The sequence below is a fragment of the Chlamydotis macqueenii genome, chromosome 2, assembly GCF_036417535.1.
Source record: "Chlamydotis macqueenii isolate bChlMac1 chromosome 2, bChlMac1.mat, whole genome shotgun sequence".
NCBI lineage: Eukaryota > Metazoa > Chordata > Aves > Otidiformes > Otididae > Chlamydotis > Chlamydotis macqueenii.
Genome location: NC_141557.1, coordinates 106,812,057 through 106,827,241, shown reverse-complemented (window position 1 = coordinate 106,827,241; position 15,185 = coordinate 106,812,057). Strand labels below are relative to the sequence as shown.

Sequence of the window (15,185 nt, the reverse complement as noted above, 5' to 3'; positions counted from 1 at the left end):
TGCCCACAAAAATGGAAAACCAGAACAAATGCCAACAGCAGAAGGAAACAGTACGGAAAAGTACACTGAAACAGAAAAAAGAAAAGCATCTACTAACTCCAGTCCTACATCTCAGCAGCACAAGAGTTCACAGAATTATTTTTTTTATAATATTTATTATAAATGGCACTTTACATCTTCAGGGCACCAAATATACAATGGTTATTCCTCACAACATCCCTGTGAGGTAGGCATTAGATAGCAGTTACTATCTGACATGTGGACAGAGGCAGAGAAGTATGTAACCAATCCTGCACAATTACACTAACAAAGTCCAACTCACTTAAACATGGGGAGGCCCTCAGTGATTTGACTGAAAATGCAAGAGTGGGTCAGAGTCGATACAGTATCAGCCATATTCTTTTACTTTAGTCAATTACAATGCTCAGGGTCCAAACTCTGTTGCTTCCCCATATCCCCCTGCAAAAAACCCCACCTTTGTTAAACGAGATACACATGCAGAGAGCTGCTACAAAGTGAGATCTGTAATAGAAATAGAAAAAAAAAAAACACCAAACAAACAAAAAAAAACAACAAAAAAAACCCCAAAAAAACCACTTCAATTTAGCCTACATTTGAATAAAATCATGAGAGAAGTTTGCCTGCCCAGTCAAATAGGACAGTTTCAGCTTTAGTCCTTTACAACATCTCTGAGACAGCATTTCAGCCTTCAGCTATGATGAAGTATTTACTTGAGCTAAGAAAATCTAGGGCGAAAAAAGTTTGGTAGACTGTGATCACTGCCTCAGAAATTATGCTTATTTTAGTTAAACGGTTTTACTGAAGTCTGAGGGATTCCTGAACACGAGGAGGAACTTTTGGGTTTAACTCTAACTTTGCATGTATTTTAAAAGCCCCTTAGTATACCAATTTCTCAAGTAAACTTCTCTTTCAGAATTTTTTGTTCCAAAAATGAAATAGAACAGTTTTGTAAACTTCAACAAAATTAAAAAAAAAAATCTAGTTTTTAACAATTATTTATGAATTTCATTTAATAACTTTCTACTGTAAATCAAGAATCTTTAAGAAGAAAGTATACTTGACAGTATGGCTACTGTGATTAACTCATCTTCTTACAGCGTTCTGTTAAGATTTCTGAAAAGACACACTGTCCAAGAAAGATTCATATCTCAACCTGTAAACTATCACAGCTCAGTAGAAGTCAATGTGGCCGTTCTCATTCATTCTAACTGAGTAGCTAATCCATTGATTCCTTCATGTGCAGTATCAGTGATAACGGTCTGTCTCCAAGTTGAGAGATGATCATGATTAAAGAGGCCGGGGTCCACATACTCTGAAGACCAAAATACCTTGCCTTTCCCAGTAGAGAAATCTTCATTCTAGTTTAATGGAAGAATCAGCCTAATGGAATAATGGCTGTGCACGAAGATGGAAGAAGAAGAATAAAAGCAGTGACTTTTGGAAGAAGTCATCTTCATTTTGAGATGGGGGCCAGTGAAAGAGGGAAGAGTAACTGTTAATACTATTACCACTGGACACACAGACTTCTTATCCAAGATTCATTCTTCCTTCTGTAAACTGAAATTTTTGTCACAACTACTCTCCTCCAGGGAACTTTAATGTTGGCGAATATACAGAATTCTTAAATCCACAGAGCAGTTGTAGTCTCCAGACAAAGGAAAGAATTTTTTATTTAAAAAAAGAAAAGCACTCAGAAGTGCACTTTGTATCTCCTGCCTCACAAAGGGTTAAAGTGCTAAGTTTGATATAACAAAAAATTAAGCATCTCTCCTAGTCCTTAATTTTTTTAAATGAAACTTTATCTTTGGTTTCTTGTATCTTCTCCGTAATTTTATCCTTTGTCTCCTCCATCTTCTCTGTAATTTTATCCTTTGTCTCCTCCATCTTCTCCGTAATTTTATCCTTTGTCTCCTCCATCCTATCTTGTAGATATTCCTTTACTGGTGGTGGTGTGGACATGTAGCCACTCTTACGCAGGTATTTAACAGTGATAGATGTTCCTCCCAAAGTCACAGTGTACCTAGCAGGAGTTGCAATCTTAAAGAAACCAAAGAACACATCACATCAATAAAATAGGAAAATATTATCTAGCAAAAGGTATTTTTAATATTAAGAATTTATTTTGGCCAGTGTCAGATACTTAAAAGATCTTATATTTATAAGAAAATAAGCCAATTTACAGCACATCCTCCAGAAATGCATACCTTTTACTTAAAGCATCCTGACAAAACAGACACTAGAGTTAAACCTCCCTTTGCAGCTTGTGAGACAAGCAGTAGGCATCTCAGAATGCAATTCAGAACAGCCAGAATGCGAACACTGAGCCCTATAAGCAAAGAGGAAATACTGACAACAGTATATGCCTTCCATTCTACAATTCACAAGAGTGTAGGCATCTAACTTTGGGTCCAAGACTCAGCTCTAGTTTTCTATGTGTAGATCTAAAAGCGACCTTAAGAGGTCAGCTAATCCAAGACACAATGAACCAGGTTTGCTGTTCTGGATAGAATAACCTGTTCTTTCGGAACTTCAAAGATAAACCTGCACAATCTTCCCTTTGCAACCTATTCTAGTGCTTCCACATCCTGAAAGTTTCTTTCCACACTGGCAGATCTCCCAGCTATAATAAAATCTTTACATTTAACCACATTTATTTATTGGTCTCTTTCAGGCACAGGAATAATTGGCAAGAGTAGGGCTTTTACATTTTGTTTGGGAAAATTACCCCTTTAAATAACACATATGAAGCACATCACATTTGGAAACAAAACAGATAAGTGACATTCGAAGAGAATACAGTACTTCAGTTTTGCACAGTCTGACATGTTTCAAGTTTCCCAAACATGGACTGTGCACATACAAAGCAAGAGAGAGGAACCCAAACCTGAGTGCAAGCAATTGATTCAAATGGACAATTGTAGTACTTTACAATGATGGAGAACTAAGGGAGGAAGACAAACTAATGAATCCTCTAGGATAAAAATAAGTGTACTTTTAACAGGAAATCATGGGGTATTTAGACTTCACCTCTTTATCCCCATTAATTATGTCAGGGATACAGAGGAATAACTTAATTGTAATTAAATCTCTGAGGGCAGACAAAAATTCTGCAACAAAGTTATTTTAGAAATAGAAATATACTTCTTGAAGGAACACAGAGCCCAAATCAACTTGCATGTGACTATTTTTACTACAAAAACGAATGCTCAATATACATAACTATGAAAGAGAAAAAACAGCATTAATTCTTTCTGATATAAACAAATAAAGCCTGTTTAGTTCACCAGGCAAGATTTAGAGCTCATTTACAAACTATAGTTATACTTACTTTATACAATGCATATGCAGTTAGTGCATTTCCACTCTGGGAATTTTTCAGGATGTTTACTATGCTGTCTGGTAAGCCAATTAACTCTAGGAATGGAACAACATTCACTCCTCTATAAAAGAGAAAAAACATTTGAAACTTGAATTGGAAATTGAAACCTGAACAGTGATTTACAATACCATTTCCATTCTTTAACTCCGTTACACAAACTTTGTAATTTGATAGCAAACTATTTTTTTAATCTCAGCACTATACTTAGAGGATTTATATTTCTATACATATAGGCAAATTTATGTTATTTTCAGCATTCCACCAAGAAGTGACTAATTTCTATCATCCCCGTTGGGCTGAGCAGCTACTAACTTACCTGTGGCCCAGTTTACCCCTCTTTTTTTTGGAAGTAAGCAGGTACAATGGTGGTAAGAAAGCTAATTAGGCTCTAGTTGTGCATGTTCAACTTCATGTTCCATTTTGCCTAAAATTACTTTTTTTTTCTTTTTAAAATTTCAGACTAATCTGCAGCATGCCCAGAAGCAGAGAATCCAGACTGCAGTGTCCTCCATTCCCTTTTAAATATATAAAACAAATGGAATGTGGCAAAATAAAAGGAAGCAACATGTTATACCGACAAGTCTTCAGGGGTTTTGTGCCCAGTTGTTCTACCTTGTGAATATAAGATGGTAAGATGGGTGGAGGAAACTCCTATCACAATCTCTTTCTAGTTGAAAACCAGGGAAGCTGACATCAGCACCAAAGAAAAAAAAGACAGCCTGTCTTTACATTACAGTAGAAAGCTACGAGCAGCTATAGAAGACTTCACTTTCCAGTATTTAGGGATGTTGTATTATTGGTATCATTATCCACTTCTACCTAACATTTTAAGCATTCTTCTGTGCATGGGATCACTTTAGCATCAAAAAAATAACAGGCAGTAATTTACTGAGTTACTAGAACCTACAATCTGAAAGGCTATCCCCAGAGTAGAAAATGGAGACCTAGCAAGATCTGAAAGACAGCATTAACCATGTAACCATGTTATTTCATAAATCACCATTGTTTTAGCCTTGTATCATGAGCAGTCATTCTGAAAGTTATTTTTCCACAGGCTGCTGCTCCTGTGGCATGACAAACTGAAGGCTTGTTATAATTAGTTTCTAGCTAAATATTTCAGTTGTTTTCATCTGTCAAATACCTATTTTAGCAGCTAACTTAAGTGTTTCAAGAAAAGTAATCTTCACTCAATCTGGAACGCCTGGATGTAAGCATCAACCTGAATTAATCCAAAGCAAAATATTTTTATAGCTCAAGACCTTTATTCCTCTGACATGAGCTAAATTTAGAATGACATTTGGATCTATAGCTCCTAGAAAGGGCAATTATGCCAGCTGGTTAGAGTAACTAAAACAAACACTTGTGTGGTAAGGCATTCTGATGTCAAAGCCCCATCCGCCATGAACTGTTGTTGTTTCATGCTTTCTATTATTAAATATACAACACCAGCAATCCAAAGATAAACATTTACTCATATTTAGCAAACCATCTGCAGACAGAGAAAACCTTTCACCTGAACTAGGAGCCCATTGCTGATAGTCTTTTATTTTTCCTAACAAATGTAATTTTCCAGACCAGTATCTGGCACGTGCTATAGCTGAAAGAAACTAAAATTAGAACATGTAATTTATCTTTTTTTTTTTTAGCCACACAAATATTTAATTTCCAATTCAAAAGTCTGGTCTACAGTAGCATTTTTTTTCAGTGGAAGGCAGGAAAGACAGAAAACAGACATAAAAAAGGAAAAGATACGCGTGGCTTGTGAGGAGCTCTGAGTGAGGTGAATGACATGAAAGTCCAATGACGAAGGAGGACTGGGGATGAAGGGGGAAGGAAATAGTGACATATCTTTCAAGTCCAACAGTAAAAAAAGAACAGGTCTATAAAGGTCTCACCTAGCAATGAGTAATCAGGATTCCAAATCCGTGTCTTTACGTTGTGAGAGGTTACGAATAATTTCAATGCTGTTTACATCCATGCATATTTTGAGGAGATAAGCATTCCTTCAAATGTTAGCAACTTATCTGGTATACAGCAATAACTGCATGATAATAGTACATATGTGACACTCGTGAATCCTACATACTTTCGATATTAATCTTGTGCTTCAGTTAAAGAAATACAGCCTAATTTCCCTATTAGATATAGAGGCACTTTTAAAAGTGTAGTAATAAGTTACACGTTCTTTCACCTGTGAAAGTCAGTCTCAATTCAACAGCAGTACTGGGCACTGCAACACAATATCAACTTACTTCATGGCTGCATAGTAAAAGGATCCAAACCACACAGTGGAAGTCAGAAGATGCACTGGAATCATGACTTTTCCATACTGTTTAAAAGTTTTCTTGAATCTCTGAAAGAGACTAATTGATTTGTCTTGCAACGGATCAGGATCTGAAGAAGCTGACACTACAGGCCTCTGCTTGGGTGTATCAGTGGCCAAAGGCAAAAGATTTCTCTCTTCTGGTACTTTGTCAGGCCTGTCTGCTGGCTGTGATGAAAAAGCACTTTTCTCTGTGGCAAAGCATGCTGTACCTGCATGAAGACATCGTTTAGGAGGGTCCAATGCCAAAATCACTTTGCATCCAACATCAGACAACACTGATTGTCCTTTTAAGCACTGAAAGATACTAGTGCGAGGAAAAACCAAACATGTCCCGTGCGCCAGCTGAGATGCCGCATGTAACAGACTCCGTTGCATTTTGATGAAGTGTGGCTGAGGTTTCTATAGAGAGGAAACAACAAGAAAAGAATAAACAAATTGCACTCCAAGATTCTGATTTCTATTTGCTCCAATGCCACCTGAAATTATAACATTTTAAATTGCTTTCTATTCTACTTTCAAAGGTTTTCCTTATCTAGCTTTGCAGAAATTATTACCTTCTAGAATTACACAAATCATTTGAAATCTCACTTCTTTAGCATTCTGAACTAAAATGGCCCCCTCACTTAACAGACTCTGCTCTTCACAGCTAAAAATGCTCATTCTACTCTCTAAAAACATTTTTAGAAGTTTAGTGCTAGCTATTGCTTTTATCTGCATAATCTGGCAGAGTTTTTGAGAAGCTGCCCTTGAAACTTCACTTCTAGTAGCAACTGATAGTTTCAGTGATACTTCCAGCCTACATACATGTAGTTTGAACTTAGTGAAGTGCAATTAAAATTAGTTTCTGGTGTCAATACATTCTTAGTTTTGGTATAAGTTTTCATGTTCTATACTATTTTGAACTAAGACTAAATGTTCATACAGGAAAAAAACCAACAACAATATTGATAATTACTAGTAATCAATCAATAGTCTTGATAGTAAAAAACCTAACCACAACAGCCTACCAGTATACATCTGTTAGGAAAGGGGACAGTACTGTTGAATGCCATGTTTTAACAGGAGGAAAACTGAACTGCAATCTCAGAAATACTACAACACAAAGAGCACTTTAAAGCTGTGGATAATCCAGCTAACTTTATGATTTTGAATACTTAACAGTTACTCCTGAAAGTTCAAAAGAACCTCCACTTGTGAATGGTGAGAGATTGCCTACAGAAGACAGGAACTTTGTTTGGCACGTATAGACATCAAGAAGTAGTTTGCCCTCCCCAAAACGCATTCTTTGAACTAGTGAATGAAATACTAACTCTCTCCTTTCCTTTTATACAATGACTGCAAGTTACAGAACTAATTTTCCTTCCCTCCAAAAAAGTGCCACTAATTGATTTTATGTAACAAATGCCAGTTGTCAGTTATATTACAACTCGCAAAATCTTTCCAATGCTTTTACATTTTTAATTATCATAACAATTCTTGATCCAAACTAGAAATCATTCAAGTTTAACTGAAACTCCACTGTTGTCTTCATGTCTGCTTCCCCTTAACCTATAGCCTTAGATATCTTTCAATTAGGTGTTTAGATAATGAATTTATCTAGGCTGCCGAAAACGATCAATACTTCATAAAATAAGCAGAAGTTCCGAAGAAATGAAGCCATACATACCCTTTATTCCAGATACACAACAAGCAAAGTATGATAAAGTTTGTATCTTCAAAAAGTTGCAAATCTTCCACTCGTTCCTCACCTTTCAAATATATGTCCGGAACATACTGATGACTCTGCTAAAGTAGAAAAAAGATGTATTTAGAGAAATAACAACAATAGCACACTAGTATTATGAAGACTTTTGGTCAGCCTGAAACCTCACTTACTGACGAAGTTACTGGTATAAATTCCCTTTTGGATACTGACAGGCTAATGGGAGATTTTTTTTCCTGCGTAACTTAGAAGTTCTTCAACTGTGAACTACTGTTTCCTTCCATGAGAAAAGTTTAATAACCCAAATGCACCTGTTGGAACATTTCTGCCTATATGTCTCCTAGGTATTTATATGTTATTGTTGTGCTTGAATTAATTGCAATTACTAGAAATACGATGTTTGATGTGGGGAAAAGATCGGAGGAATGATTTCAAATTCCCTGGGAACCTCTACCTTGCATGTGAAGCACATCCACTTTTGTGGAACTCATACTAACAGAGGAGGTATTGCATCAACAGGGGAAAAGGAGAGCTCTCGTCTCTATGTCAGTAAGCAGTTAGTCACTCCTGTTGAGTTATGAACTCAGTAGGAGCCAAGAAGTACTGCCGAGTACAGAGCAGTAAATCAGCGACACGTACTGCCTCTCAATGAGTCAGTCTTCTGTAAGAATTCACTGGAAGTAGCAACTGCTTGTGGCATCTCTGGTTTTACGAGAAGTGGAGATTCTTGCTGACTTCTTAAGATTCAAATGCAATTGCTTCTCAAAACAAAAAAAAAGGGAAAACATTCAGCAAAACTCAAGTGTTAAGACAGCACTCCGTCATATACCAACTACTTTGCTCATTTCTAAAAATTTTAACAACAAACTGGAAGAAGACAACTATATTGTTTGCCTGTTGCCATTTACACTCCTTTCCCGAGGGACAACACTCTCCACAGAGGACTGTTGTCCCCTCTCACTAATGGTACACAACACTGAGCACCTGACCTATGGAGATGTTCACAATTCCCAGCCAGCCGACTCGGCGAAGGATACCTATCCATCTAGGAGAATTCTGGGAGCACTTGAGTCAGACTTCTGCTGTTTTCAGTGGATGGTACTCTATTGAAAAATGTCTGCTCCAAACAAGCTTTGAAAATTGACACCATACTGCATGGAGGAAACCTTGCTCAGCACTCTGATTTTGATTCATTAGTGTAATTAACAGGATTCTGCATTCCAACAGCCTTGGAAGGAGATAATTCTTCTGTACAGAAGCAAGAAGAAACTGAACAAGTATTTATGAGTTTTCCCATTACATATAATGTATATAGAAGAATTTATCAGAATAGCATTTTGAGGTTTTGCTGCCTAGCACCTACTGATAGCACAAAAGAAACACTGTCCCACACCTCTGATTAATGGCAATGGCTGCAGAACATTGAAGTATATGAAATAGCTTCTGGGAGGGGTGAGAGTTCACCTTAAGTGAAGAAGCAATGGGGTCACTACTGCGAGTTCAATACTCACCAGTCAGTAGCTAACAATAGTTGTGACTGGTAAATGAGTTTCAAGGCCTCTGCTCACAGAGTTAAGTACACCACATAAGACTTAAAATAGAATCATAGAATGGTTAGGGTTGGAAGGGACCTTCAAAGGTCATCTAGTCCAACCCCCCCTGCAAGGAGCAGGGACATCCCCAACTAGATCAGGTTGCTCAGAGCCTCATCCAGCCTGGCCTTGAACGTTTCCAGGGATGGGGCTTCCACCACCTCTCTGGGCAACCTGTTCCAGTGCTCTACAACCCTCAGGGTAAAAAATTTTTTTCCTAATATCCAATCTAAATCTACCTCCCTCTATTTTAAAACCATTACCCCTCGTCCTGTCGCAACAGGCCCTACTGAACAGCCTCTCCTCATCTTTCTTGTAGGCCCCCTTGAGGCACTGGAAGACCACTATAAGGTCTCCCTGGAGCCTCCTCTTCTGCAGGCTGAACAGCCCTAACTCTCTCAGCCTGTCCTCATAGGAGAGGTGCTCCAGCCCTCTTATCATCTTCATGGCCCTCCTCTGGACCCTCTCCAACTGGTCCATGTCCTTCTGATGTTGGGGGCTCCAGAACTGGACACAGTACTCCAGGTGGGGTCTCACCAGGGCAGAGTACAGGGGGAGAATCACCTCCCTCGACCTGCTGGCCACACTCCTCTTGATGCAGCCCAGGATGCGGTTGGCCTTCTGGGCCGCAAGTGTGCATTGCCGGCTCATGTTGAACTTCTCGCCCATCAGCACTCCCAAGTCCTTCTCCTCAGGGCTGCTCCAAATCCATTCTGCGCCCAGCCTATATTTGTGCCCAGGATTGCCCTGACCCAGGTGCAGGACCTTGCACTTGGCCTGGTTGAACTTCATGAGGTTGGCACAGGTCCACCTCTCCAGCCTGTCAAGGTCCCTCTGGGTAGCATCCCTCCCTTCCAGCGTGTCGACGGCACCACACAGCTTGGTGGTGTTGGCGAACTTGCTGAGGGTGCACTCTATCCCACTGTCCATGTTGCTGGCAAAGATGTTGAACAGGGCCAGGCCCAACACGGACCCCTGAGGAACACCACTTGTCACCAGTCTCCACTTCGACGTCGAGCTGTTGACCACCCCTCTCTGAGTTTGGCCATCCAGCCAACTCCTCATCCATCGAGTGGTCCGTCCATCAAACCCATGTCTCTCCAGTTTAGAGACAAGGATGTTGCTTTGCACAAGTCTAGGTAGATGATATCCATTGATCGGAATGTCACAGATAGCTTCGATGTAGGGGAATTACCAGGGCCACTGACAAGACTTGACATACCTTTTTTTTTGTTCATATATCCTCAGATGGACTTGGAACTCATTAACTAAAGGGTTGGTTTTTTTTTTTTCCATGATGCAAGACCTGGCTGATTAAAGGGATGGTTGTCTAGCCATCTAGAGTAGATCCTGAAAAGGTCTGTAACCTTATAAACACAGGTTCTAGCTAATATTCTGTGAAATAGCTTATTTTTTGCTTCTCTACTTTAAAAAAAAAGCTTTTTGCTAGATACTTGATATGTAAGAAAAGGCTTAGATACAATAGTGCTTATATTTGAGAATAAAAGAAAACAGGGTTTTCAAAATAAGGCTGGAATTTTCCTAACAATCCCACTGTGTTTTAGAGGTATGTGCTTTATTTTACTTATCTCAATGAACAAAGGATAGACTTTTGAACTGTCAGTAAGATGAGGATGACACTACTATCCAGCAGCACTATGGGACTAAAGGAGGGAAGTATTGTATTTATAATGGCTACAGCAGGATGTAGGAAAGGCAGAAGAATAACAGATTAAAATCTGTTACAAAAAGTGTATGCTGTATTAAAGAAACAAAGGTTAAAGGGGTGATGGGTGCAGCTGTTCAATTGTAGTATTTTAATTACTTGGCTCAACATTGCAAACAAATCTTAAAACAGACAACTCAAAGTGCAAAATAAAGGTGGTTGGAAGTTCAAAGAAATATAAAACTGTAGTTGTTTCACCCCTCTAAAACACAAGATGAGTACAGAGAAATTTGTACTTTAATATGCCATTAGTGAAAGGATGCTCCTAGTGCTCTGTGCACTCAACAGGCAGAGAGAGAAAGTGTGTCAGCCTACGGATTCAAGGCACAAATTATTCTCCAAGTACAGTACTTTCCTTAAATAAATTACCAGAGCTATAGAAGTTATACAATTGCCCCTGTAACTTTAAGTTATTAAAACCCTTCAGATTCTAAGGAAGTCAAGACAGCAACCTAAATATTATCAACGATTGCACCTAGTGACTTTTCCAAAGTTGTTTCTTCATTTGAGTGTATTTCATTTTTTTTTCTTCATGCTGTTGCACAATGCTGCAAAAGCACAGAAAAGGACAGAAGCTAGAAGCTTCAGATATCAAGGAGGAAAAGCAGCTGGTCTGTGGCATGCGGGGGGGGAGTGAGGGGGGGGGGTGGGGAGCGAGGCCAAAGGTGTTTTAAAGCATCTTAGATGCCTACATTAGCTTTCTTTTCTTTAAAAAATGCCACAAGGAAGGAAAAAACAAACAAACAAACAAAAAAAACCACAAAAAAGAGATGCCTAAGGACAAACATAGCTGTTCTCTGCTATAAGGACTCCATGTGGTCAGTGACTGAATAGACACTAGTAGGACAAACTATGGAACGATATACAGACACTTCTGGGATAAGGTCACCTCTTCAGTGCTGTCATATTCTGGCTAACTATTTACTAGTATCTCCAGCTGGCTGTAAACTGAGCTGAAGAGATCTTGGCTGTTCAGGACATAGTCCTAGTTGGGATTCTTGGACATCCATTTAGTTCCTGAAGGCACGTCTGTCTCATGGCAAGCTATTAACAAGCCCTCTGACATACAGGGAGTGCTCTAGCGGCCTCTCGAGTAAAAGTATAGATCAGCATCCTATGACAGTGCCAGAGGTTTTGTTTAGGAAATTTTTGCAGTTCTCCTATAATTTAGATCAGCTTTGGCACAAACCTGATGCACTGTAGCAGTGCCTTATCTCTTGCATTTGCTCTGCTAAATCTTTGCCTTCCAGTGACTACTAGGAAGTAGAGATTAGACTTGCTTTTGTTTCTGAGGACAATAAAAAGTTCATGATCTTTTACTGTCACAGAGATGGTCAATGTGATTACCACAAATTCATTGTTTTGGATGTGTGCTAGTATTTTTAAGCAAAAAAAAGTAAAAACGGATCCTTGCAAAACACAGAAGTAACAAGTCAGGCCAATATAGATACAGCAAAGGCTGCTGTGGATATCTGCTGTTGGAAAGAGAAATCACGCCAGAGATACTGTCAGACGAAGCTTTCATCAGGATAATTTGTATAAAAACAGTTACCCTGTTACAATTAACTTCTTTTGAGCTACTAGAGAAATTAAAATACAAAAATGGGGGTGAATATAAGATGGCAAAAACTTTAGTGTAAGCTCTTTTATAAAAAGAGGTCAGGAAGGAAGGGAACTGTGGGTATAGTATACGTAGAGTAGACTGACTTATTTTCGCAGTTCTACCAGAAACACTCTGGACACAATATGTAAATACGGATGTATTTAAAGGATTTTTACTTGTTCTGTTACTGTTTAAAAAAAGAACATTAATTATACCACAGGAGAGTTCCCAGTGAAAATCCATGAGCTTTTTCCACTCCCAAGACACCCTTCTATGAAACCAGAGAATTAATTTACATTCTTGTCATTTTTACTGTAAAAATCAAGCAAATTCTGAGGGTTGGGTGTTGTATATACAGAAGAAGTTTGAAAGGACACAAGCCAAGTTTTCAGAAATCCTTTCCAGCTCACCTTTCAGATTGCATAAAAAGCAAATGTACAGAGATCTCATCCAAAGAGTCCAGTTTAATAAAAAGCCCCACTGCATTGCTTACATTTTTACTAAATATAATAAAAAAAAAATCAAAACTTGCTTTCAGATTTAAATTGTTCTTTTCAAGAACTTATTGACAGTATGTTTTGTAAAAGAACCCCATCTTGCCAAGCTAATAAACCACAATAAGCAAAACACATCTGAACAGAAAACATACGCGTTGCCTAAAAAGCTAGGAACATATTTTAAAATCATTGTAGTAATAGTGCCATATATATAAAGCATCATTGTTTTTCCTCAACTCAATGTAAAATATAACTTTAAACCTCTTAATAACTACAATCATTCAGCATAGCATGCAGTCACTATCAATGGATAGGAAAATGGCAGAGTATTAGTACTTTTAAAGTGTATGAATGAGCACTTAGAATTAGTATTTTGACCTTTACTACTTTTGTAGTATCCCTGATACAGTCTGTTATTCATTCTAAACTAAGAAACTTGGTTATAATTTGAAGTTTTGGCATCACCAGCTGTGTAATCCTGTTTACTATTCAGGGCTGTCTAAAAACCATAACACCATATCTTAGGTTAAAGGGAGTAATGCAAAATAAGTCATGGTGAAATTTATTAAAATCTTGGTAAAAATAATAATGTTAAAACAAATGAAAGAGTAAACTCTTGTAGACAAAGTATGCTAAAACATTAGCCCCATCCCACCTCCATCATGTCTAATCTCTATAATGTCTTCATTTAGTAAATGCTATGCTATAATTTTAAAATTGATCATATTCTTACAATTCAATACTGATATAAGGGGAGACAAGCCAACAACTTTTTTTACCCTTTTTATCTAAAAAACAACTACTCTTGTTCTTGCTAAAACAAACTTAGTGATGTCAAGGAAGTAGAGTAAACTCTCATAGGGTCCTTACACACTCAGCAATTTTCACTACTACAATCTTCTGATACTTAAGTATTAGAAAGCACAACACAAAGTAGCTTTAGGAAGAATAAAAGTTCTTGTAGACAATTATGGGGTCTGAACATTGGATTCAGAAGGCAAATAAAGCAGGAGAACCTAATGCAATGCCTGTGTGTTGATCTGCAATGCTAAACAGGAGGCTTAACAGCTGACCTGCATGCAGTCAATGACAGTGGTATCCTCATCTTCCTCTATGTTGGAAGGCATTAGATCTCAAGCGGCTAAGCGTTATGTAAAAGTATGGATGTACTCTCTCAAATTCTTCTAAAAGAAAGTAACACAAGCATATGTAGTGCTTTCTGCTCTTCAGAACTGTGTTTTTAATAAGAGGTGCTATTCCACCTTTTAACTGTTTTCCTGCTTTGCAGTGCTGAACAGCTACTGGGTTCCTCCATTCAGAAGTTTCATTCTGCCCTCTACTGAATTTTTACAGAAGTACACCTCTTATACTAATACTACGAAAGGTAATAATCTTTCCAACAAGTGTACATTTGCTAGATCATCTTCTATGTCAGTTGCAGAGCCCCCCAAAATAACAGGCACATGTCAAGGGTAAGCGAAAAACCTTTTTTTGTCCATTTGTCACTCTACAGACACATGTCTGCAATAAACAAGTTAGAAAAGTTATGCTTTTAGAGGTTAACTCAGCTTAAAAACAGGCACATACATCTATGCTAAAAAGGCTAAAAAAGGTCCTTTGTTAGTTCAAAGCAGAGATTGTACTCGTCTGCTTATTACTTTGCCCTTCTGCACATCACCTTTCACTTTAAGCTAATGATCAAAGTAAAAATCTATTTCTGTCTCCTTTCTATTCCACTCCTACGTAATAACTTTCCCAAGTAACCCCCGATAGCCTCTTTTGTCCTTGCATCTCCCAACGTATCATTAGTTGACTCCCGTCAAAACACTTGTGTTTTTCCATCAGAGCGTTTTCAACCAGAGGGCCATTAACATGGAGATGGGGAGGGACAGAGGGTGCGGCTGTGTGTGTGTGGTAGTACATTTTGCAGAGCAGTGGGAAGTTTCTACTAAATAACTAAAAGGGGTTGTAAAAGGTAATTCACATAAGCAAGCCTCATGTCAGCAGTTTTCTGCATATGGTCTTGAACTTCCTTGGAAAGACACCCACAACTGAACAGCTGAGGGGCTAGATACTGAAATACAAACAAATAAATAAATACACAGATGAGTCTTCCACACTTCACTGAAACAGTCTGAGAATCTCTTAGCATCTTCCCTCTCGACAGTTCATTGAATTTTAATTGTCAGACTCCTCACCTCTTTCAGCTTTCACTGAGCATCTCAAGAGTTCAGACTCTACATTTTAACACACGCTGGAAGGCATTACAAACATTACTATTAGTTCTATGATCAAGGTTCAGATATTCCTTCTATGAAGTTCTGCTGCCTCTCTTTAGA

The 15,185-nt window shown here is 38.2% G+C and overlaps 1 protein-coding gene across 1 annotated transcript; it reads right to left on the bottom strand.

Moving 5' to 3' along the window:
* Positions 1–727: 727 nt before the first annotated feature.
* On the bottom strand, positions 728–6,120 carry MIMS1 (mitochondrial inner membrane scaffold 1). Its single transcript, XM_010124232.2, has 3 exons — positions 5,653–6,120; positions 3,350–3,461; positions 728–2,058 (listed from the first exon to the last, which is right to left on the bottom strand). The coding sequence occupies exons 1-3, from the start codon at positions 6,099–6,101 to the stop codon at positions 1,792–1,794; spliced, it is 828 nt and encodes a 275-aa protein (XP_010122534.1). The 5' UTR covers positions 6,102–6,120; the 3' UTR covers positions 728–1,791.
* Between the last annotated feature and the right edge of the window lie 9,065 nt (positions 6,121–15,185).